At 38.0% G+C, this 27,625-nt stretch overlaps 1 protein-coding gene across 7 annotated transcripts in view; it reads right to left on the bottom strand.

The window, feature by feature from the left end:
- SYTL5 (synaptotagmin like 5) overlaps positions 1 to 27,625 on the bottom strand; it is a 2,413,062-nt gene that overhangs the window by 449,859 nt on the left and 1,935,578 nt on the right. For all 7 annotated transcript variants that reach the window (XM_044072411.1, XM_044072417.1, XM_044072414.1 and 4 more), the window contains one exon: positions 24,645 to 24,774. In XM_044072411.1, the coding sequence (XP_043928346.1) occupies positions 24,645 to 24,774 (130 nt within the window). The remainder of the gene's footprint in view (positions 1 to 24,644; positions 24,775 to 27,625) is intronic.

Here is a 27,625-nt window from a genome sequence, read left to right as displayed (position 1 = left end):
GAGACCCTTCTGGAGGATGTCTGTATCAGCCGGAGAGTCAATTATGGCCCCCAGTTTGCAGTCATCTGTGAAATTGGTCAGCCATAGTCCTCCTGTGCTTGCCTGTACCTCTGAGAAGTATATACCGAATAGGAGAGATCCCAAGACTGAGCTCTGGGGGGTGCCACTTGTAACCGGTTTAGAGTCGGACCTAGAGCCTGCAACTAGTACTGTGTGGGCTCTATCCATGAGCCAATTGGCAACCCATCTCATGATGTAGGGATTTATATTCAGGCTGGTGAGCTTGTCTATAATACCAGCATGGGGAATGGTGTTGAAAGCATTTGCGAGGTGTAGGTAGGTTGTGTGGATCTCCTTTCCCTCATCTAAAGCCTTGGTAACTGTCTCAAAGAAGTCCACCAGGTTTAGGAGGCATGATCTGCCCTTAACAAAGCCAAACTGGGTAGGGTCCAATGTTTGGAGGTTCCCAATGTCTCTGTTAATGAGTTCCATGATGATGTGCTCCATAGCCTTGCAGACCAGGCTAGTCAGACTTATAGGGTGATAGTTCCCGAGGTCCGTTGTGGCTCCACCGTTGTGGAGCCAGATAAGTGTTGCTGTGCGCCACTCTGTGGGTATGTAGCCTGTAGAGAGACTTAGTTTGAACAGTGTGTTTAGGTGAGGGGTTAGTTCATTTTAGAGTTCATGTAAGACACAGCCTGGGACACTGTCCGGTCCCACTGAAGCTGTGTTTTTGGCTTTGGATAGGGCTGGTTTAACCTGTGTGTCAGTGATTGCCGGGGCTCTACATTCTTCTGGTATGGTTATGGGCCCTTTAGGGGTGAAGTTTGCACTAAACCTGTCTGCCAGAATGTTGGCAATATCAGTCAGTTCAGTGTATTTTGTGCCATTCTCCACTAACTCAGAGCAGATCTGAAAGTTTCCACTTAGGTTCTTGACATAGCTAAAGAACGTTTTGTGGTTATCTCTGGAGTCCTTGGCAATTTTTCTTTCAAAGCTAGCCTTGGATGATTTTATGAGGAATCATAGTTTCTTGCTGATACTGATCAGGGATGTTTTCTATACTAGTTTCCTCCTTCTATTGTATAGCTTGTTTAAGGCAGGGGTCCACCAGACTGGTTTCCTTTTCTTGGAGGAGTGAGTCTTGGTTTTGCTTGGGATAGCACAATCCATGCATTCTTGCAGATGATCATACAGTGCCTTTGTAAGGGATTCAGCAGCTTGGACAGCATTGTCCTTTAGCATGGGGGCTGTGAAACTTTCCACTTCGGTCTTAAGTAACGTGAAGTTTGCTTTTGAAAAGTTTTTCACTGTGGTTTCCTTGATTAGGGGTGGGGACGGAATGTGGATATCCACAGTGATTAGTCTATGGTCTTATCTAACCAGCAAGGGGTTGACCTCCAGTGTAGAACACTGGTTGCCCATGTTGGTGATAACCAGGTCCAATATGTTGTCACCTCTGGTGGGGTGTTGACCAGATAATCCAAGGCGTTCGAGTTTATAAATGCTAGGAAGCGTTGGGCAAGGGAGTTGGTACTTGAATAGTTCTCCCAGTTAATGTTTGGTTAATTGAAATCACCCAACATTAGGGCAATTGGTAGGACCTTCATATTTTACAGTGTCTCCAGAAATGCGGAAAGGGGGTCCTGGGTCATGGTGGGTGATCTGTATCAAGCTACAATTTGAATTGCAGTTTTGCCCATTGTTAGTTGCACATGGATCATCTCTGAGGCATTGTGCTGCACCAATAACCTGGAGATGTGGGTATCCTTGATGAATATGGATACACCCACTGCCTTTTGTGTTTCAGTCTGGGTTCTGTGGCCAAAAAGTATGGCATGAGTTACAGCCTGGTAGTGCTGGGGTGCTCTCTGGAGCCTTAAACCAGGTTTCTTTTTCTGTTATGTTATATCTTATAGGAGATTTCGTTTCTTTAGGGAAATGGGTTACAGTCAGAGTGTGAACAAGGGGATTGTGATTAAGATATAAAAGTTAAAATATAAGTTAAATAGTGCCAGTTTGGCCAGTACTGAGAGGGAATCCATTTTATTATTCTGAGTGCTAGGCAACAGTAGTTTGGATGTGGAAAAATGAACAATGAATGCTCTATTTTATGATGCATGTACTGAAGTCCAGGCCAACATGAAGGGACACTGACTGACAAAGTTTGCAGATGATTGCAAGTTGGGAGTTATTATTAACTCCCCAAGTGATGTTGACATCCTACAGAAAGGGCTCACTGAGACCAACGACTGGTGTAAGAACCATGGCCTTAAGCTCAATGCCAAAAAATGTGTGGTCATTCCCTTTGGGAAAAAAACGGTTCCCATGAATTACCACATCGATGGTAGTCCATTGAACAAAGAAATAAGAGATCTGGGAACACAGGTTGACAGCAACCTCTCTTTTGAGCACCACATTGCCACTGTGGTCAGAAAGTCCTTCTATGTGGCACATCACATTACTAAGGGTTTACATCCAGGAAAAAAGAGGTCATTGTCTCCCTTTACTCTTCCCTCATTAGGCCAGTCATCGAGTATAATGACCCATTTGGCGTGTACCTCACTAGACACATGCAACAACTGGAGAGGCCACAAAAGTACCTCACAAAGAGGATCCTAGGCCTTAAACACTTGTCCTATATGGACAGACTCATAAAACTCCAACTATTCTCTGTCTCATATCTCCTACTTAGAGGTGATCTCTGCTTGACTTACAAAGCCATGTCTGACCCAGATGTGTTAGAAATGCTACATCTAAAGAAATACCAATCCCTCACACCACACGCTCCAGAAGCCTCAACCTCATTACCACAATCAACAGAACATTCTGAAGGGACATGTTCATAACCCAGAGACTGCCCATGCTATGGAACAGACTTACCATACATGTCAAACAGAGCACCTCACTGGCCGTCTTTAACAGAAATCTTGATGAGTGGATGGGAAATAGAAAATTCAACCTGGGGATCAATCTCTACTCGACATAGGCACTGGAAACTAAGGTCGGGTGGCACGAAGCCAGAGTAATCCTATGGGCTAGGCTTGTAAAGGCTCCAGGGCCATTAGCTTAGTACACACCTATGAACCTATGAACCTATGAATAAGACAGTATTAAATGCAAGACTAAGTAAGAATAAGTCATATTCGATCAGTGTTGTGAAGAACATTTTGCCAAGAAAAACACATGCCATATGTATGAGAAACCTGGTGATGTTGTATGCAATCTTGATTTCTTTTGTTGAGATTAGTCTTTAGTAGATAAATGTGTGGTAGTGAGTTTCACATCCATCCAAATTAGTAGGCATTTAAAATGAGGTTCTGTCAAAAGGAATAAAATGACAACAAGTCATGAGCCATTTTGTGGGGTTATTTAGTCTAGGAGTCATCCATAATAACTAAAATACTGATTTACAATTATTTAAGATGAAATTTCATTTTCATAAGCTAAAATTCTGGAACTTATACTAATGATTGTGAAGTGCAATTTATGTTCATCATAGTGATTACATTTTACATTTACATTTTAGTGCTTATCTGTTTATATATTGTTAAATGGGTAGGTGAACTGATCCAATAACTCTTTACAGCTGTGACACAGAGAAACATAAAGAATAATAAAGTCATAAGAGATGTCATAATATCTGAATATAAAGTACAGCTATATCAATAAAACGAAAGCTTAAAATATACAGCAGCTATATAATAAATTAAATTTAGTTACTGTATCATCAAAATTATGATGCAGACTACATGTTTTTGTACTTTGTACACATTATTATGCATTATTTATGTGCAGCCCACAAATCATTCCTACTAGATTAATCTAGTTTTCCTACAGTATGTAGAAAAGGAGACTAGTCAACATGTGCAAACTTATGAAATTATCTCTATTTTGATCTATTTACAGAATATACCAGATAGAAGGTACAGCTAAACTAACCATGATACTAAATCTCAAATAGATAACTGTTGCAGTATTCATTACTTTCCCTCCATCCATCCATCCATCCATCCATCCACCCACCCACCCACCCAGTCTTCAACAGCTCAGGTTCCTTCCCCCATGCTATGCATGCCCATCTGTAGGCATGCCAGAACATGATGGTATAAGAGGGGCAAACATTTGGGCCATTGTCACTGGTATCTTGCCTCCCTCTTTGTCTGTAATTTGAAGATCTACATCCCCAGGCCAAGGTGAATGTAAAAAGTGACAGGTCCCTGTCAGAGTCTAGGTGAAGAGATCATGATTATCTATGCATGCTGTGTTTAGATAACTCCTTACCTATGTTCACAAATCTACCTTAGTCTAAGCAAGGTGTGGGAAAAGAGGTGTAATAGTCATAGAGAAAGTAAAGGGGAGTCTAACCACTGCCAAGAGGGAAGAGGCAGGATCCAAATGGGGGAGGGTGAGAGGTGATAGGCAATGCAAACAGTGATCTATCTGAACATCTACTATTATGGCAATGTGTCTACACAACTCAGCTATGCTCTTTATTGGATCACTGTTTCAGTTTTCATTACTTCTGAAATGACTCCCATGACTTAGACAGGTTGGGTGAGGAAATAGCTTGTATGGCATTGCAAAGGATGCCTTGGAGGACAGCCTTTGCAAATCCTATTCTAGCCCTGGGCCATGTATCTAACTTGTAATTCTTGGTAAAGTGTGGATGGAGAGCCTAGCAGCTACCTTCTGGAAAAATTTGGCATTTGTCTCTCACACAAAAAACATTGTTGTGGCTATTAACCTGCTACAAGGAGCTTTCACTGAACTAGACAGGCTGCAGACTTTACTGTGGTAGCAGAAGTGAATGCAATGACAGAGCTACCTGGAAATGGTTTGTTTCATCAATGGCTGCCCTTTATATTTTCAGTGAAGGAGGCAAACAATTGTTCCATTTTCCAAAGTTCGTTTTTCTCTTTCAGGTAAAACTTGAGTTCCTTGTGTATTTTTAGGGATTGTAAAATTATTTTCAACCTGTTTTGTGAGAGGAAAAACCTGATAGCTGGATGGTCTGGCTGCAGGTATAGTTAGAGAAAATCATTAAGACCATTGCAGGGGGTGACTGTAACACTACAAAACAATTTGCAGGGCACAGTGCAATGAATCTGATGCATTTTATGTGGGCAAGACTGTAATTAAACTTAAGTGTAGGATTTCATTTCAGCTGGTAGAAATCCAATATGGATGTAAAAATAATGCACTAGCCAAACACCTTGCTCTGCATAAAAGACATACAGGTTTTAAGTTCCAGATACTGAATTGCATAGACATGGATGATCTTGAAGGAGAATCTTTCAGGAAGCCTTGAATAAATTACTACTGTTCACTTAAAAGTATACTGGAACTTAGAACATTGCCACATTGTTTACATGACTAATTTTATTTTATTTTATTCTTCCAGTTGATTTTAAATACTGTGGTAAATAATTTTTAATAGAGGTGTACAACAATACTACCTAATTATACAATAATATTTTATAGATAGTTTTTTAGAGTTCTGGTATACAGACCTGAAAAAGTCTAGAAGGAAGAAAGCGATCTTTGTTAACAATAGGTTAGGGAAACAGAATATGGTTTGCACAATGGATTTTTTTGCATGCAAAATGTATATGTATACATTTATATATATTTTTAGATTGCCAAATGGTCTAATCTGATTAATAAGAGGCACCACGTTATTATTAATTTTATTTAAAGTACATAATGGTTATATTATTATGATAGCTACTAAGTAGAGCAGGGCCAACTTGAATGTCACACTGATAGGGGAAGGGATGTGAATTTGTTAACATGTATACCAATACACCATGTTTTACAGCACAATAAACCAGTCCCATACCTGATAAAAGTATATATATATATAGTTTGAAACCATTAGTCTGTTATTTTTGTTTTATTTGGATTGCTTGTCTGTGTGCTTAATCAAGGATTTTTTACATGAAACAGACTATCTACCCTGCTTCATTACTTCTGAATACTTAGTAATTCTGTAAAATATTTCAAATTATATTTTTTATTATTTTGTGACTTAGGACAAGTTTAAGTTTGCTACTTCTACAACCATTATCGGATCTTACTAATATACAGTGATTAACTAGATATATATGAATTGAAAATCTTAACACAGAGAAGTTTCTTTTACTGCTTTGTTTTTGGACCCACTATACTTGTTTAGTGGATTGTTTGAGACTTTGGGGATACCGCAAATATTACTTATTCTTTAGCAAGCAAGCAATCAAACATCATTCTCCACAAGATATCTATACCCCTCATAAAATATCTCAAATCTTTTTTGCCTAACTTTAATCATATTTGTTTACATCATTCATTCCCTTTTCCAATGGATAAGGATAAAAATACTCCATTATTTTCTCATACATTTTCCTAAAGAATTTTAAATCACTTAATGTAATGCTTCATATTTTCAGTTCTTTTTATACCTTATTTTCTACTTCTCTTTTTCTTTTCTTTTGACTTGTCCTTCTCAAATCATTTCATACTTTTTAAACAATAGCACCCCTAAAATTGTATTACTTTTTTCATGCATAACCTTCAATACCACCCAAAATGAATTGAAGCCAAAAATGTTTTAGGATTCACTAAACCAACCCCAACATATTGCTTCTCATTATATACTGTTCCTCTTTTCATAAGATTTAGTCTCAATCCCCAAACTAAACAAAAACAATTTGCAATAATTCCTTCTCCATACAATATGTACACCCCGCCTATAAAAGCTAGTTTCCCTTACACAAATGTATGCAACATATAGGCCTTTGTAATGATAATTGAAACACCTTCCACCATTCTTTTAATTTCCTTATTTTCTCACTCTTCTACTGTTTTTCAACCACTTGATATCTCACAAATCTTATCCATAACACAAAAATTTCTCTTCTTGTGAAATAAATTCTTTCAGCTTTTACTACATCCCCAAATCCTTTATTTCTTTTGCTTATTCAAAGAGAAGGGGTGTATTTATTTGAATCTTTTATTATTTACACATATTTGCATTATTTATGCATTCATATTCATAACATATTATTTTTAAAACCTTAACATTTAATGCACACAGAAAACAATTATTTCGACTTTCATCATTTGATGAAAAAAAAAACACTTTTTAGCCAACATCAACAATTTCTTAACTTTTCTTTATCTATCCTCATCCTTACTTCCACAACCATCTTTTTATTTCATCTAGCACATCCTAATAATCTCTTTTTATTATACAATAATCTATCACATCTTTGTTCTCATATTCTCCAGACTGCTAAAATCAGTATTCTATCCCATTTCTTAATTTCACATTTTTTTCTTTTTCCTTTTCCATATAATGTAATATCCCTTATTATATTTTTTAAATCCTTCCCATTCATATTTTCTTTTAAAACTTTTCCCAAAAAATATTTATTTTTTAAATGCAAAACAATGTTTTGTTGTTTCTTTTTCGTTATACTTCTTACATGTCCTTTCTTACAGTACCTTACATTTTAAATTTCTTTTAACTGGTAACTTATCCAACAAAATTCTCCACAGAAAATCTCTTGCTTCATAAAAATTCTCAGACATTTTCTTTCTATTTTTTTTATCACAGTTAACATATTCTTTTAATTCCTGTCAAGGATATACTGTACACAATTTCTGCATATTTTTGTTATACCATATTTTTCTTTTTTTTCAGTATTATTAATTTTCACTTTCATAATTGTATTTTATTCTCATGTTGTTTTCCTTCTATTTTTTTCTTGTTTACCACTGTTCCTTCCTTCATATTGCCATACTTCTTCATCTACATGTAACAGTCTCCAAATCATTTGCATTTCTGTTGTCTTTCACCTTCTGTATTACTCAGAAAAAAACACTGATGCTAAGTCCACTATACATCAACCTTTCTTCTTCTTTTATATTGTATATCACCCCTCTTTTCACTAAAGTCAGTTCTGATCCCCAAATAAAATTAAAACAGATATTTCTAGTATATCTTAGCTGGAAACATGTACAGTCTTCTTAATATGCAATTTTTCCTTATATGTAAATATTTAACATAACACATTTTTGTTAAATTATAGATTAAAACGTCTCTACTGTGATAGTATTTTTTATTTCTTCCAACATTATTTTCTAATGTTCTATTAAATCTTCATACCCTCCAAATTTCACTCCTAATATACTTATTTCCTTCCTAGTATAATATATTCCACCTGTTTTCTTAGTTTCACCAAACCATTTGACTTTGCCTTGTATAACTGTAAACCAGCCTTCTTTAATAATTCCTCCATTCGTAGCATAATTTCACTTATCCCTATCTTATTTTTTGCCACAGTCACTAAATCATCTGCATATGATAGACAAATTAGTATTATAACTTAATTTCCCATCTCTCATTTTGTTTTGTTCATTTTACACATACATGTTTTTATTATTTTATTCATTGCTAGTACAAATAACCACACACTTAAAGAAATTCCTTGTTTAATGCCTCTCATAATTTTTATCTTTTCTCCCATCCATCTATTTACCATAACTTTCAACCATGACATTTCACAGCATTTTTTATAACATTTAAAATATTTTCCCCTATCCTGTATTTCTCTAGAATCTTCTGTAACACTGCATTACTAATCTTATCAAATGATTTAGCCACATCATGCCACTAGCCTTACTTCCTTATTTTTGTTCAAAATAATATTCGTTACTTCTTTTACTATTATTAAAGTTCCCTTATCTTCTCTCTCTTTGATTCTGAAAACCCACTGTCCTGTGACTTAATTCAAAAGCTTCTGCATCTTTTTTTGTATTATTTTCATAAAAAAATATAATCTGTGTTTCCCAGCATTATCAGTCTCCAATTTTCCATGTAAACTTAATTATTCCACTATGTATTTCTTCATCTGTTATTTCTTTCTCTATCCATTCATTTTAATATTTTGCAGAATATTAATTTCTCATTTTCATTTGTCTCTTTATACTATTCATAACCAAAGCCATCTATTCCTGGTGCTGGTTCTTCCCTTCCTTCTTTTATTTCTTCAGTTTCTCTTACAGTGATCTCCTTTATGAGAGAATATGTTTTCAGGCATTGTTTTTTACAATCCATACTTTTTCTTGTACTATCTCCTTTTCACACATTCTACTCACAAATTTTCCACAATTTCCATTATTTCTCTCTGTCTATATATAATATTTCTTTCCTCATGAAACACTGCATCATTTCTTCCTTCACTTATATTTATCTGTTTTCCCAAAAATGGAGAAACATCCTCCTTTTTCTTTTAAAGAATAGCTTTGTCTAAACAAGACATTTTTAACTTTTATCTACTTTTTCATACAGTTGTCTTTCAACATCTCTCATTCTGTTACTACATTGCTCTACTTCTTCTTCATGTCTTTTTTATGATTTTGGATTGCAAAACATTTTCTATCTCATTCTCATCATCTTTTTCCATACTTACATTTTCTTCTCCATTTATGTCCCCATAATGCTTTCTCCATCAAAACATCCTGTTACATATGATTGTATTTCTTCTGAATCATTGTCTTCTTCTAACCTTTCCTATTCTAATAAAGAACAGTCAACCAAAAATGTCCAAATTCATTTCAATTTCTACATTTTGGCCTACAATTTATTGTGATATGTCCCCTTTGATTGCATTGCCCACATCTTCTTTTATTACAGTCTTGCACCCAGTCCTTTTCATTACTCCCCAAAAAACATGCCTTATCTTGACCCCAATACCGCACTGTTTCCTGTTTCCCATTCACAATTATAACATTTGAAATATGAAATCCAAAATGCCGTGCTCACTTAGTGACACCAGAAATCCTTAAGTTCATAATGAAAAGTAGCAGCAACAAAATAGCAGCAGTATTAATCCAAGAAATAAATAGACTTGAGTCTTGGTAATATTTGAAACATACTGTGTCTATTAATTCGAACAATACAACAAAGTGAACATACAATGGTTTAGCACTTTAATCTCTAATATATTGGGACTTCTTCAGAACCATTTAAATTCATTAATAAAAGCCATTTATAATAATTTTAAAACAAATCATGGGACTCCATTCATTATCTCTTTAAAGAGACAAGCCAAAAAATAACCAAGTGTTATGTTCTTAAAATTCCATTACGTGTTGTTATAAAAAAATAATAAAAATATTGCATTTATATTTCACAATCCAATGAATGAATGTAAAAAAAAACATGTTTAAAATATCACTGAAATGAATAACCCTTAATGTAATTTACAGTTTAGCAGCTCTGTAATTCAGGATTGGTGCGATAGAAGTGTGTTCATTAAGTCCAGGAGTAATGATAGAATTTAATCTCAGTTGCCACATCAATTCTCTCTCTTTTTTTTTTTTAACTCCATCTCCCATGCATCACATCTATTATTTTTTGGAACAGTTTCAAGTATACCAAATAAATATTTTTTGCAGGATGGGCAGCTAAGTGTATGTTTGATAGGGAGTTATTAGTATTTTTCTTAGCAATAGCATATATGTGCTTGTAGATTCTTCTACGAAATTGTCTTTCAGTTTTCCCTATGTAAAAATGTCTACATCCTTCACAGACTGCAAGGTAAGGCAAATCACTCCTTTAGAGGTACAGTTTCCATCTCCTAATGTGATTTTGCAGGTGGGTGCCCCTGTTTGGATTTTAGTCTGCTATAAAATGTAATTACATTGATTACATGCCCTGCACCATTTAGTACCCTTAACCTTGGCATTTTAGGTTCCTACCTGTTTTGAACACAAATTTAGGGGCCTCCCCTACAGCTGTACACCAATTTTTCAAAGAGTAGGGGAATTTCTCTAGTATCCTGACCACTATAGATCTTCCCTGAGAAGTGTCTGTTGGCCAAGTGGAAGAAAACCAATAAAGAAAAGCATAAATAGATATAGAAACATAGAAAGAAAGATAGGTTGATAGAAAACTAGCTAGCTGGCTAGATAGATAAACAAGCAGGTAATTTTGTCCATGTCACCATCTGAGGTAATATTCTTTTTTTTAACTCCATCTCCCATGCATCACATCTATTATTTTTTGGAACAGTTTCAAGTATACCAAACAAATATTTTTTGCAGGATGGCAGCTAAGTGTATGTTTGTATAGGGAGTTATTAGTATTTTTCTTAGTAATAGCATATATGGGCTTGTAGATTCTTCTATGAAATTGTTTTTCAGTTTTCCCTATGTAAAAAATGGCCACATCCTTCACAAACTGCAAGGTAAGGCAAATCACTCCTTTAGAGGTACAGTTTCCATCTCCTAATGTGATTTCGCAGGTGGGTGCCCCTGTTTGGATTTTAGTTTGCTATAAAATGTAATTACATTGATTACATGCCCTGCACCATTTAGTACCCTTAACTTTGGCATTTTAGGTTCCTACCTGTTTTGAACACAAATTTAGGTGCCTCCCCTACAGCTGTACACCAATTTTTCAAAGAGTAGGGGAATTTCTCCAGTATCCTGGCCTCTCTAGATCTTCCCTGAGAAGTGTCTGTTTGCCAAGTGGAAGTAAACCGATCAAGAAAAGCATAAATAGATATAGAAACATAGAAAGAAAGATAGGTTGATAGATAACTAGCTAGCTGGCTAGATAGACAGATAAACAGGTAATTTTGTCCATGTCACCATCTGAGGTAATTTACTGTTCATTTTACAGATATTCATATATCTTGTTCATAGTGGGGTAGGTACTGGGGCTTGGGGTGGTTTAGGAGATGGTCCAGGATTTGACTGCATGTCATTCTCCTATAGCATAATTATTAAGATAAACTTTGGCCTTTTAATCTGGTATGTCAAGCTGCTGAGTGAGAAAAGAATTTTAATATACAATGGTATATCTTTTTAGTTGATGGCAATTCTTAAGATGTGTACTTAGACCACCAAGCTGGAATGCATAGTTTTATATGTTTATTTCACCTATTTATTCAATGCTTATTAACCAGGTAAGTGAACTGGTCTGAGGATCCTTTGCAGCTATCAGTCAAATACAAATAGAAGAAAGGGGCCCATACAATGAACAGCAAAGTAGATAGCATAAAAATGAATTAGGGATCTTAATCTTTTACACCTTATATATACCAAGATTTATTTTTTTATTTTATTTATATTTGCTTACTGGGGTAGTACACTGATAAATAGTGACCAATTTCAGGTTCAGTCTGGGTGAAATACAAAATGCTTCACAAACCAAAATACAGATATGTAAGCAATAATAGAGAATTTCAGAGTAGTTACATATAAAAAACGATGTACACATTTTAATGTAAAACACAATGCAATGTATAATCAAGCAGAGTATAATCTACAATATTTACATTTGTTTCTAAAGTGAGTCAATCTTCAGTAAATCTTGAGAGAAGAGAAGAAACTTGGAAAGGAGGTAAGGATATTGTGATAGGTGATATGTCTTATGTTGAAGCATAAACCTTTGGCATGATGCTTTTTGAGCTGCATTCTGAATTTGGAATAAATGTTGATTTTCTCTAGGACAATGGGAGATCTTACCAAAGAGTAGGTGCCTGAGAGGGAAAAGCGTGTGCTTTGGAGTTTGGTTCTAGGGGTAGTGAGAGTTGGTATGGCTTGTCAGTAGTATCTCAAGCTGCATGAGGAGTTTTATCAAGAAATCTAGCTGCAAGGGGAGTAAATGTGTGGAGTCACAGTAGTTTGTAGAGTTAGAATCCTAACAGTAGGTTAAATGTTTGTTTTATGGGTAGCCATTTAGCTTTTTCTAGGGTGATACAGAAAGGCTCACAGGGATTTCAGTTTCTAATGAATCAGGAGATGCTGTTAGAGATAGTCTGGAGTGTGGCAATGGTTTTCTTGGAGGCAGAAGCAAAAATAGGAAGCCCATATTCAAGTTGAGAAATGAGAACTCCTTTGCCAATGGCTGCTCTGGCTAGTTGGGATAGAAAAGGGGAGATCTTTTTGGTCCATAAAAGAAGGTAGTTAATTGTGGCTCTCACTTTTCTATGTGGAAATGGAAGTTTAGCAATGGATCAAAACATAATCATAAAGACAAAGACTATATAAAGCTTATAAACAAACTCCTAAAGCTCAGAATATCCTGTCACTATAACCTTATAACACATGGAGACATTCATCCCAACCCTGGCCCACCCACACCCAATAACCTCCACTCCCCTACCACAATCCCCAACAGTCAAGCTACCCATGAATACTCCCACTAGTTCCCTCCTAGCATTTCGCCTAAATATTAGAAGTATTAACAATAAGATTCCCAACCTACTTGCCCTCCTAGCAACCCACTCCCCAGACATTATGTGTCTTACAGAAACCTGGCTAAAACCCAGTACTACTGACAATGAGATACTACCTCCAGGATACAATACTCACTGGTTAGACCATGCTACAAAGAAAGGAGGTGGGATAGCAGTCCTTTACAAAAATACTCTAACCGTTAATAGAGATACCATTCAACCTCCCCAATTCAATAACGTGGAACTCCTCATAACCAAGCTACAGATTAACCAAAAGAAACACTTGAACATCGTCTGTGCATACATTCCACTAGGCAACAACCTAAATACCCTAGAAGATCTCCTTTACTGGTTATCCACTACCTATCCCCAAGAAACTATAGTTCTTGGTAATTTTAACACCGACTGGCACCCCTGCTCCTCTGCCCCCCCCCCCCCATATAAACTTATCTGGGTTTAAACAGACCATAACCTCTCCCAACAGGATAAACAAACCAACCAACAATGAAATTATTCTAGACTAGATCCTAGTTAATAACCAACCCCAACTGTACACAGCTGGTACTCTCCCTGATGACCTCAGCGACCATTGTCTAACCTATATCATAAAACATAAGGCAGGAAATCCTCACCAGCCCAAATATAAAACATTTAGAAACAGGAAAAACTTTGATGCTGCTATATTCCAAAATGAATTAAAAGCAGTTGACTGGTCACAACTAACAAATCTAACATTAGAGGAGGCCATAGATCACTTTAACACTAAATTCTTAAGTATCTTTGATTCCCATGCTCCAGCACATACAATAAAAACTAGATCAAATACAGCACCATGGCTCACAAAAGACACCTAAGCTAAAATCAAAACTAGAAACAGAGCCTGGGCCAGCTGGAGAACAACCAAAGCCCCACTTGACCATCAAAAATATCGTCAACTCAGAAATGATACAAAAAAATCTATTTTACTGGATAAAAAAAGCTTCTACCAAAATCTCCTACAAAAACACCACAACAACCCTCAAAAGTTCTGGGCAGGCTTAAATCAACTACTTTGTCCAGGTCATTCCACCACCCCAACCCTGGCTAACTACACCAATAGTTCCCCAGAGACAATAGCTAGCGCCTTTAATAACTTTTTCACTGAAACAATCCAATCATTAGCAAATCAACTAACCCCCTCTAACTTAAACCACATGCCTAATCTACCTAATAATCATCCGGAGTTTGGCTTCCAACCAATATCCACTAGTTTTATCAAAACACTTCTAAAAATCTAAAACCTACCACCCTCGCTGCTGACCTCCTCCCTGCAGAGTACCTGCAAATAGCTGCAGATACCATTGCATTTCCCATATCTATCCTCATCAACAGAACCTCATCCGAAAATGCTATCTCCTCCCTCTGGAAAATATCTCACGTCATCCTACTCCATAAAGGTGGTAGCTCCTCAGACATATCCAACTATAGACCCATTGCCATTCTTTCCCCACTAGCCAAAATAATGGAGAAATGTGTACACAAGCAACTAATGCAATACCTTTCACAGAATAACTTACTATCCGTCTCCCAGCATGGTTTCAGGCCATACCACAGCACCACCTCAGCCCTCCTTTCCTTTACTACTGCCATAAAGCAAAACAGGAATGACAATAGGTTAACCTCTGCCCTCTTTCTTGACCTATCAAAAGCCTTTGACATGGTCAACCATGAACGTCTCATTCTTTCACTAAAATCTATTTCCCTCAACAAGCCTGCTATCCAGTGGTTCCAGTCCTACCTGACTCGTAGACAGCAGGCAGTACTATGGCAGGGCAAACTATCCAGCCAGTTACCTCTCACACTTGGTGTCCCTCAAGGGTCCATACTAAATCCACTACTCTTCTATATTTTTATCAACAACCTCCACACTGCTATCCCTAAAGCCACCTGCATCCAATATGCAGATGATTCCACTCTCATCTGCTCAGCCACCTCCCCATCCGACTTGCAAATCTTAACCCAAAATACATTTAACACTATCGAGAACTGGCTCACCAATCAACGCCTACCTCTGAGCCCCAATAAAACTAAACTTCTACTCTTCTCTCCCACTAGTAGATCCACCACACTTTCACTCTCTGTCACATCTAACAATGGTACCACTATTTCCCCAGATAATCACACCAAACTGCTAGGGGTTATCATAGACAGTAATCTCAAATTTGACCTACAGGTGAACAAAACCATACAGACCATCAATAAGAAGCTTGGATCATTGTATAGAAACAAGACATTTTAACCCCACTGGCTAGGACTGCAATCGCCCGATCACACCTACTCTCTACTCTCTTATATGCCTCGCCTGTACTCTCAAACCTCAACAAATCCAAACTAGGTAAACTGTCCCATAGCTACAATCATATTGCCAGATTTGCCGCTGGCTCCACCTATAGAACCCACCACTGCCAGAACTTTAAACAACTAGAATGGCTAGAACTGCCCAGCTTAATTCAATTCAATCAACTCTTAATAGCGCACAAAATTTTGTACCACCCTGAGGATACCCCCTCACTTAAAAAAATATTATTAAGCCATATAGCAATCTAAGATCCCTATGGTCAGCCGATAAACTACTGGTCCAAACCCACAAAGCTAATAACTCTGCTGGTGAATCCCTGTTTGCCAACTTCATTGGCAAAACCTGGAATTCGTTGCCAAACTATATAACCCTACAATCCTCCAAAAGTCTCTTCAAAAAAAGCCTCAAACAGTATCTCAAAGTGAATTGGCTATGTCCATGTATCAACCCTGATTAAGTTATAAACTAAAAGCATATTCTGCAATTATCATAACTTGTAACTACATCACCAAGCTGTGCTTCCATTCTGATGTCTCTTACTTTTAATTCTTTGTCCATGACAATTGTGAGTCCCTATTAGGAATCACTACTAACCCATTGTATATAATCACTTTGTTTTTATAATTGTTTGCTAATGTCTGTGTAATCTATGTAAGTTTGTCTTTGTGAAGCTTTTCTACCCGGGCCTCTGCTGAAAATGGACATGTATCCAGTCGGACTATCCCGGTAAACAAATGTAAAATAAAATAAATAAAATAAATAAATAATCCAAGGTATGTGAAGGTGGAGGTTGTTTCTGTGGAATTGTTGTATAAGTCAAAGATATTTAAAGAGTCAGGTGTTTGGTAAATTTTCTGTGGAGCTCCGAAAAGCATACTTTTTGCCTTGACAAAGTAGTCATGGTTGAAAAAGTTCTATTTCTAGTCAGTTCAGTTTCTTAAGCAATAGAATACAGACATTTATTCCATTTAGGCGGTCTAACACTAAGCAAAACTGCAGATGTCAATGGATATGGTACCTACAAAAAATCTTAACTTCATTCTGGCTGCTTTGAGCACACTTAGATGAGCTTATATAATCTTTAGAAATGGATTGGTGCAGTTCTATCACTGAACAGAAGGAGAATGATTATGTGATGGGTCAGTAAAGCCTATTTTAGTGCACAGTAAATCAGTTTTGACTCATTGCTTTCTGCAAGAGTGTACTCATCAGGAAAGGAGACTTCCTGTGTATCCTGTAAAACTATATTGGTCTTTACAGGAGACTTCCCTGTAGTCCTGAAATGAGTATACTCATCACTGTTTTCAAAGTACAATTACTGAAGTCCCAGTAAAGGTAAATACATAAAACTAAGGCGGCAAGTCGGCATCTACAATCTGACAAGATTTGATAAACCTGTCAATGAAATGAACAGCATGGAATGCACAGAGCTGGAATTAAGGAGTATTTATACAATGCTAAGAAAAAAATGAGCCATATTTCTGTGTTTACATTAATAATGCAAAAATCGAGTGGACATTAGTAAAAAAAAAACTGCCTGTATGGCATTTGCATGTTCTCCATATGACTCTGTGGTTTCCCACCATCTCCCAAAAACATGCTGAATGTTTTTACCTCAAACTCGCCCACAGAATTAAGCTAAGAGCAGCAGCACAGAGTCTAGAAAATGTATCCAAAGAGGGTTAACAGACCAGAAATTGGCCTAAAGAAGGGGACATGATTAAATTTATTCTATTTTATCATGGATCAGTTGTGGGTCCACTCCTTTTTGGCATCTATATCTCTGAAGTCAAGGCCAATGTTAAGGGCATCTGGATGACCAAATCTGCAAGTGACTGCAAATTACGAGCAGTCGTAGAGTCCCCCACCAAGACTAATGTTGTCCAGGAAGGGTTGACACAAACAACTTATACTAGAGCCATGCACTAAAACTAAATGCCAAGAAATGCATAGTAACATCCTTTGGGAAGTCATGGTAACTATCACATTTTCAAAAAATCCCTAGAAGTTGACCCAGTAATCTATCCTTTCACTGTCATGTGTCTACAGTAGCAAAGAAATAATTCAGTGTTGTGCACATATTTTTCCCCCTAATAGATTTGTTTGTTTTTCAATTGAATTGTACAGGTTATAGGTCACATTAAAAAGGTGGGAAAGTTTTGAAATGATTTATTGTGGTCTCATTTTTTATATCACAAAAACCTGACATTTTAACAGGGGTGTGTGCTCTTTTTATTTATATCCACTATATGTATTAGAAAACTGCATGCATCAAAGTTTTCATGGACCCATCTAAGTTCCATCAAACTGAGCTCAAAATGTAACACTGTTTTACTCTCATTTGGATCAGAGAACCAACTTCCTGTACAATGCAAATTACCAAATGATTTAAAGTCCCTCACTGTACTATACAAATTGGTACTAGGCCCTTCCCTGGTTTCACTCTTGGAATGATCAGCACAATTTGTTAACAACGAAGCATAATCTCACCAAAATAAATTTAAACACCATCACACTATAACTACCCTTCCAGTGTGGGAAATCAAGTTTCCAAAAAAAAATCACTCCATCATACAGAATCTAACAAATGAGGTTGTGTTCTTCCCTCAGCAAAACCATTCTAGCATTTCCACTGCTTAGCATGTCACAGTATACACTTTACATAGGAGCAAAAAATAAAATTAAGCTAGCGTTCTAATAAGTCATACACCGAGAAACACTGATGCAATTAAACAACTAAAGATTGATCACAGACAGTACAAAATAACATGCCAGGATCATTCACTTAGCACTTGAAGTAATGTGGTCACTCATCCTCATTCAGGATCATTCACATAACACTAGGAGTAATGTGGTTACTGGTCCTCATTCAAGATTATTCACATAGCACTAGGAGTAATTTGGTCAGTCGTCCTCATTCAAGATCATTCACATAGCACTATCAGGTTTTACCTCATATCATGCGTTCCGGCCCCAAAACCCGGACCACATCACAAAAGGAGGGGGTGTATCCATATTCATCAAGGATACCCACACCTCCAGGTTGGTGGCAACGCACGAAGCATCGGAAACCATCCAGGTGCAATTAACCATAGGCAAAACTGCTCTACAATTTGTAGCATGCTACAGGCCACCCTCTCAAACTCAGAAACCCCACACAGCCTTCCTGAAGACACTGGAGGGTATAAATGTATCTCCAAACACCATTATATTGGGTGACTTCAACTACCCGAATATAGACTGGGAACATTACTCAAGCCCCAACTTTCTAGCCCAAAGGTTCCTGGAGTTCATAAATTCAAATGCCATGGAACAACTAGTCACCGTTCCCACAAGAGGAGAAAATATACTAGATCTCATCATCACAAACATGGGGACAAAATGCTCCACACCAGAAGTATATCCCTCATTGGTGAGATCAGATCACAAACTTATCTCACTGGAAATCCACATCCCGCCCCCACCCCAAACAAAAAAGACCACAGTGAAGAACTTCTCTAAAGCAAACTTCACACTACTCAAGACTGGTGTGGTATCCTTCAAGGCCCCCGAGCCAGTGGAAACCACAACCCAAGCTGCGGAAGCCCTTACAAATGCCTTCTACGAACACCTCCAGGACTGCATGGATTAGGCAATCCCTAATAAAACCAAGACTCTTTCCACCAAGGGCAAACGTCCAGTCTGGTGGACCCCAGCCATAAACAAACTTTACAATAAGAGGAGAAAGCTGTTACATGATAGAGCAAAATCCATAAACGAGAAGACACCCTTGATCATTATTAGTAAAAAAATATGAGCACTCATAAAATCATCCAAGGCCAAATTTGAGAGAAAAATTGCAATAGATTCAAAGACAATCATAAGGCCTTCTTCAGCTATGTTAGAATCCTGGGTGGAAACTCCCAGATATGCAGAATTAGTCCAAAATGATACAAAATCACTGAACCCACAGACATTGCCAACATACTGGCAGACAGGTTCAGTGCAAACTTCACCCCCCTCTCCCCCCCAAAAGGTGAGATAACTATCCCAGCGGAGTGTAGCCTCCCAGACATCTCTAATGCGCAGGTGAAAGCTGCTCTCTCTAAAGCTAAAAACACAGCATCAATGGGACCGGATGGTGTCCCCGGCTGTGTGCTACACGAACTCAAGGAGGAACTAAACCCGCATATAAGGCAGCTGTTTAATCTTAGCCTTACCACAGGATACGTGCCCAAGGAGTGGCGTACGGCAACTGTGGTCCCACTCCACAAAGGCGGTACCTCTACGGACCCTGGAAATTACCGCCCCATAAGCTTAACAAGCCTGGTCTGCAAAGCTATGGAGAGGATCATAATGGAACTCATAAACAAAGCCATAGGGGACTTGCAGACATTGGACCCGACCCAGTTTGGCTTTGTCAAGGGCAGATCATGCCTTTTGAACTTGGTCGACTTCTTCGAAACAGTCACCAAGGCCATTGATGAGGGAAAGACAGTCCATACAGCCTACCTTGACCTTGCAAAAGCTTTCGACACAATACCCCACTCGGGTATTATAGAGAAACTTACCAGCTTAAATGTAAACCCATATGTCACAAGATGGGTTGCAAACTGGCTAAAGGACAGAACCCACAGGGTTAGAGTTGCTGGCGCCATGTCAGACTCCAAGCCGGTCACAAGTGGGGTCCCACAGGGCTCAGTCCTTGGCCTCCTGTTGTTCGGCATCTACTTCTCAGAAGTACAGGCAAACATAGGAGGACTATGGCTGACAAAGTTTGCAGATGACTGCAAACTGGGCGCCATAGTGGAAAGTACATCGGACACAGATATCCTTCAGAGGGGTCTCACGGAAACTGATAACTGGTGCCAGAGCCATGGCTTGAAGTTAAATGCCAAAAAAATGTATAGTCATACCCTTCAGCAAAAACAAGGTAACCCCAAGCTACCATATAGGTGGCAATCCATTAAGCACAGAAGAGGTTATCAGGGACCTGGGGACCCAGGTTGACAGTGGCCTTTCTTTTGACACTCACATTGCTAAAGTGGTTAGAAAGACCTTCTACATTGCCCACCTGATCATGAAGGGATTCACATCCAGATCAAGTGAGGTCATTGTTCCCCTGTACTCTTCACTTATCAGACAAATGATCGAGTACAATGCCCCATTCGGGATGTATCTCACCTGACACCTGCAGCAATTGGAGAGACCCCAAAAGTTCCTCACCAAAAGGATAAAGGGACTCCAAAATCTGTCATATGCTGCCAGACTGAAGAAACTCCAGCTCTATTCAGTCGCATACCGCCTGCTCAGAGGTGACCTGTGCCTGACATACAAGGCCATGTCCAACCCAGAATTAATGGACATGCTCCACCTCAAAAAATCCAAATCTACCAGATCCACTAGAGCAAATGACTTAAACCTTAGCACGGATATAAATAGGACATGCTGGAGGGATAGATTTGTCACCCAGAGACTCCCTATGCTGTGGAATAAAATCCCAGTCCATGTGAGGCAGAGCACCTCGCTGGCTCTGTTCAAGAGAAATCTTGACCGGTGGATGGGAGATCGTAGGTTTACCCCGGGAATCATCTCTGTGTCACTGCTCGACAGAAGCACAACAAACTAATGGGCACAGTATTTTTTAACATAAGGGGTGGCGTAAGCCACAAAACTTTGGGCTAGGCTTATAAATGCCTTAGGGCAGATAGCCTAGTATAAACCTATGAACCTATGAACTAGGAGTAATGTGGTCAGTCGTTCTCATTCAAGATCATTCACATAGCACTAGGAGTAATGTGGTCAGTCGTTCTCATTCAAGATCATTCACATAGCACTAGGAGTAATGTGGTCAGTCGTTCTCATTCAAGATCATTCACATAGCACTAGGAGTAATGTGGTCAGTTGTCCTCATTCAGGATCATTCACACAGCACTAGGAGTAATGTGGTCAGTTGTCCTCATTCAGGATCATTCACATAGTACTAGGAGTAATGTGGTCAGTCGTTCTCATTCAAGATCATTCACATAGCACTAGGAGTAATGTGGTCACTTGTCCTCACAGGATCATTCACACAGCACTAGGAGTAATGTGGTCAGTTGTCCTCATTCAGGATCATTCACATAGCACTAGGAGTAATGTGGTCACTTGTCCTCATTCAGGATCATTCACATAGCACTAGGAGTAATGTGGTCAGTCGTTCTCATTCAAGATCATTCACATAGCACTAGGAGTAATGTGGCCACTTGTCCTCATTCAGGATCATTCACATAGTACTAGGAGTAATTTGGTCACTTGTTCTCATTCAGGATCATTCACACAGCACTGGAAGTAAGGTGGTTGCTTGTCCTCATTCAGGATCATTCATATAGTACTTGGAGTAATGTGGCCACTCGTCCTCATTCCCAAAACCATGCATAGCTGTCCATTTTAGTCTTTTATTCCCTTCCTCTTAACCATTTCAAGTGAAATGCCTTACAACAACTAAACTGGTTGTAATTACCTAACATTCACCAAACTTATAATAGTTTTCAACATAGTACATCAATGTTACAGTTTACTAAGGACAATAAGTTTATGGAGATTGTCTGTACTCCAATTGCATCTCTAGTGCATGGAATTTGACCCCCCCAACATATACTAACCACTGGTAACCCTAAAAATGTAAAAGACTTCTCAAGTCCCACCTATCTAACTCCTGGCTTTGGTCTTGTCTAAATCCTGACTGAACTGTCTCTATTTAATCCTTCTTGAGAGATTCCAGTAACAGATCTTGAATTTACTAAGCTACCCTTACATCTATTACTCCTACCTTTTAACCACTAAGACATATATCTAACTGGTAGCGCTGCAGAATCCTGAAAGTCCAAAATCCTGAAAGTTCAAAATACTAAAAACTCAAAATACTGAAAACTCAAAATCCCGAAAACACACAGGATACCAACACTCACTATATTGCAGCAAAAGTACATACAAAAACAAATAAAACACAAACTATATTACTGTTCTACAAGTATAAGCAGGGGGGCAAGCCCCCCTGCGCCCCTCTTGTGGGGGGGCTGTACCCCCACACCCCCTGCTACTTAAATATATCAACTCCCAGATTGCACTTAGTATAGGGAAGTGCATTCTCAATGTTGATATATTTAAGTAGCAGACGGTGTGGGGGCTGCAGAGGGACTTGCCCCCTGCGTATAATTGAAGGGTAATATGTTTCTGTATGTACTTGTGCTGGAATATAGTGAGTGTTGGTATTCTGTGTGTTTTCAGGATTTTGAGTTTTCAGTATTTTGAGTTTTCAGTATTTTGAACTTTCAGGATTTTGGTCTTCAGGATTTTGGGCTTTCAGGATTCTCTAGCGCTCCCATCTAACTATGTATCTCTAATTATTATAATGTTCTTTGTACATAAGTATGATGTTATTTCTCTAATTGTATGATGTTCTTCATAACACATTAATGAGTATTATTAACCAAAGGAGCTAAAGTTGATCATCTCATATGTTTTGTATTTTTTTTATATAACATATGTATTCTTTGTAATTTATGGGACTTTTTTTAAAGCCTCCACTTAAGTTTGTATTTTCTTATATTATGTATTCTCTGAGAGGCTATTTTTGTTGTCTCATCCTATGACTGGAGTTTCTTAGATTATGTTTTCTCTGTAACTAGTGGGGCTTTCCCTCCCGGGCCACCACTCAAAATGAGTTACCCACCGAGTCGGACTATCCTGATAAACAAACACAAAATAAAATAAAAATAAATAAATTATTTTCTTTTAAAATTACATACTCAGACATCATGTGAAGTGCTATCCTGCACTTCTGCAGAAACAGTCACTAACTGGCAAAGAAGACCATCAGGAAAATCGTATCTACTAAATTGAACTTTAAGTCCTTTAGTTTACATGTGCATATAACCACAAGGAATACTGCTTGCTGCTTAACCATTTGAATAGAGTAATCATTGTCAAAAAATACCTTACTCTTTACCATGTAAATAGTTTGTCAGGCTGCCATAACTGAGACAAATAGTGCTCCTTGATACACCAAAATTGGAATCTCAGCAACATATTTTAACATTATCTGGTCATGATTTCTAACGTCAGTCAAGGTTCCCAGCAGGTTCTTTACACACTGGACAATAAGATGGCTCCACCATCCTACCTTTCTTATAAGCTACTTAGTCTGGATGTTCTTCTCTTACTAGAACTTCAGTCAGACACAGGTTATTTCTTCCTCATCTTATTCTCCAGTTTCACTAACTTGGAAGTAAAATCTGATAGCTTCTGAGAATTAGTTATATGTGTTCCTACATCACCATACTCTTCTATGACAATAAGAAGTTGGTGCCTGCTTGTTCAAAGAGTAATATATATCCTCATTAATGCCACTTATATCTATTTTAGCCATACATTTTGACAATTTACTTTTGATTTTTTCATAAATCAAGAACAGTCTCCAACAACAACTTCAGTAAGGGCAATAGTATCCAGTCCCTCTTCAGCATTAGCAGCCCTTGTCTGGACATCTATTATTCATATGAAGCACATGCCGAGCCACAAATATTAAGTATATAGCAGCCGGAGAAGATGCTTTTTCACATGAAGAACCAGGAGATCCCTGCTTTAAGAGCAAGACTGAAGAACTACTTTTTGGCTATGCATCTGACTGATATGGGAAAGTTATTCCAATATTTAGCTATTAAAGTTATATGCACATACCTATTACAGAAAAATATATTTTTTACAGCATACTGCACGGGCTTTACAATGTATTATTTCCTAATTCCATTAACCTTATAGATTCAACAATTTTTTCATCACTGTATGTTTTTTAGTAAAATTTTGTTCTGCATGGCAGCAATAGTGTAAGTTCTATTTTAGTATTACATGCTTACATAGCAATTTGTTTTTTGCTATATGCATAACATGTTTATTCACTTTATTGCATTATATTTTTGTATATTTATATTCCTATCCAACCTGTAATATGGCCTGGACAATAGCTGAAATAGATCATTCATAGATCAACCCAGTGTCTTGGCTAATAAACAATGAATAACACATGAACACCTGAAGAAGTAAACATATACCTGATGAGAGTGAGGTTCTTGAAAGAGTTATTGCTGGAGTTTCATATCCTTTTCTATAATGGTCATTTGACAGGTTCTCAGGAATGCTTTCACTGACTGGAAAATCTACCACACTTTCTGAGCCATCCCCCTACAGATAAAAAAACAGTCTTTAGTAGGACCTTAACACAAGAAAAAGAGTAATAGTACAATATGAACCTATTTGGTATTTACAGAAAACACTAACAATTATTCTGCATTTGTGAAAAGAATAGAATACGCATTTTTATAATTAAGAGAACAGAGTTTGTCAGTTATTTAAAAATAACAACTGTACTTTTTTGACCATATGTTTTCTTGAACATGAAATGTTTCTCCGTATACTCACACACACACACACATATACATATATATATATATATATATATATATATATATATATATATATATATATGTAAAACGATATAAGGAGTACTTGCTGTAAAACCTTCTTTTTATCATTATGTCTCCAAGCTTATGAGGGGATAGTGAAATACAGAGGAATCATTTGGGCTATATCACACATTTTACAAAGGTGAAATGGACCAAACTCACTCCCAAAAAGAGAATCACCTGTATTCTCCTTCTCAACCTTAAAAACACTAAAACATATTTGATAACTACAATGATAGTGAATATATTATCTGCAAAGTAATGAGTAACATTTCAGTTCAAAGTATTTATTTCTTAGCAATTTGTTAACCAGTGAGAAGGTCTACTGATCCTTTTCAGTCATGACCTGGAACAGTTTATGGGGTCTCCATTCTCTTTTCCCCTTCCATTTCTCATTCCTCACTATCCTGCCTCTTACCCTCTCTCATTTGTCTGTTCCATTATTCCCTTCTAGGTATATCATCTTTGTGCTCAGTATCCCCCAGTATATTGAAGACTTTCACTGATTCTCCCTTTCAGCTTCATCAGAAACTGTTCTGTTATCCAGTATTTTTCAGTTCTTCTTTTTCCCTTTTCTGTCCTATTCCATTCTCCAGCCCCTACTCTCCATAATATCCTGTGTCTCCCATCACCTTCATCTCCTTTCGTTTCTTATTCTCGATGGCATCGCTCTCCCCCTCCCCTCTGTGTCATTATGTGTTTTCTTTTTGTTTTTATCCTTTGAATTATGTTGCAGATTAAGGAATATGTGGGAAAATGTGGAAGCCTTCATCCCCCTCTCTAGTTGCTTCTGAACTTCTCTCTTTGAATTCTTTTACCGCGTCTTCTGTCTATCCAGTCTTCAATTATGGCTGCCTCCTTTCCTTTCCCTGGTTTCTTATCCAACTTTCCTCTTGAGTAATCTGGCCATTCTCTTTCCTATCTTTGACACAGTTTGGTTACTTATAGTATTGCAAAAGTGTCCTTACTCACTTCAGTCTTGCATGCATTCTTTTCCTGGGCTTCAGGCTCCTCCTACATTCCATGCCCACCAATACGCTTCCTTTTCTGCATCCACTGGACAGAATCAATATCTGTTAGGATTCTTCACTTACCATTTTTGCTTGTCATTACCCTGCACTTATACAGTCAGCACTGCACAGTCTTTAAATACTGCAGATTACATAGTCTGTCAGCCGTGCACTCTTCATAGTCCTTAAATATTGTCTAGACATTTTCTCCCTTATCACTGAACAGTTTGTTCTGTCTTTTTATTTTTGTATTTCTGCTTCATTATGATTTCTGTTACAGACATTTATAGTGTTTCTGCATTTTCTCCTAATTCTATAGGATCATAGGAGGTTACTAGGCTAATGGCCCTGGGGCCAATACCAGCCTAGCCAAGAGTTTATCCCCAAAAAGAAACCTCAGTCAGCATCTGTCTCCCCTGTCAGTGAGGGACACAGGTGGAACCCCTGAGACAAATTTGTGGTTTCCCATCCACTCATCAATGTTGGGCTTGAAGAGGGTCAGCAAGGTGCTTTGTTTAACATGTATGGGAAGTCTATTCCAGAGACGGGGAAGCTACTGGGAGACAAACCTGTCTCTCCAGCAGGTTTTGTTGATGTTGCATATTAGATTCAGGCCTTTTGAGTGGGTAATGCATGAGGAGTTAGACTTATGGATATGGAGCATCTCTAGTATGGCAGGCTCCGAGATTGTCTTGTAGGTGAGACACAGATCACCCCTGAACAATCTGTACAATACTGAATAGAGTAATAGTGATTTGAGCCTGTCCACATAGGACAGGTGTTGGAAGCCATGGATTCTCTTTGTGAGGTATTTCAGTGGCTTTTCCAGTTGGTGGAGATGTTTGGAGAGGTACATACCAAACAGGGCGTTATACTCAATTATTGGTCTAATGAGGGAAGAGTATAGAGAAGTAATAACCTCCTTTTTTCTTGATGCAATCCCTTTTACTTATGAGATGAATCAAGTAAAAGGCTTTTCTGACCACTGCTGCTACATGATGGTCAAATGTGAGGTTGTTATCAACCTGAGTGCCCAGGTCTCCCACCACAGGTTGTGTGCTTAGGGTATTGCCATTGATGTGGTAATCAGTAGGGGCCATGTTTTTTGCTGAATGGTATGATGATATTTTTTTTGCTTTTAGCTTGAGGCCATGACTTTGGCACCAGCAATTAGTTGCTGTGAGACCCTCTTGCAGTATGTTAACATCATTTGGGGAGTCAATGACAGCACCCAATTTAGTCATCTGCAAACTTTGTCAGCCACAGGCCTTTTGTCTATACCTGCACCTCTGAGAAGTAGATGCCAAACAGTAGGGGTCCCAGGACAGATCCCTGGGGAACTCCACTAGTGACAGCTTTACTATCAGAGGTGGAGGTGCATCTTTTGATTTTGAGGGTCCTGCTGATGAGCCGGTTGGCCACCCACCTGATGAGATAGGGATTTATACCAAGTTGTGTTAGCTTTTTGATGATGCCTAAGAGGGGGGATTGTGTCAAAGGCCTTGGCCAAGTCAAGGTAAGCTGTGTGCACTGACTTTCCCTCATCCAGGGTCTTGGTGA

This window comes from Protopterus annectens, chromosome 5.part0, assembly GCF_019279795.1.
Source record: "Protopterus annectens isolate FY-2018-M chromosome 5.part0, PAN1.0, whole genome shotgun sequence".
NCBI classification, from domain to species: Eukaryota; Metazoa; Chordata; order Ceratodontiformes; family Protopteridae; genus Protopterus; species Protopterus annectens.
The sequence above is the reverse complement of the archived record's forward strand: the minus strand, read 5'-3'. Positions and strand labels throughout refer to the sequence as shown.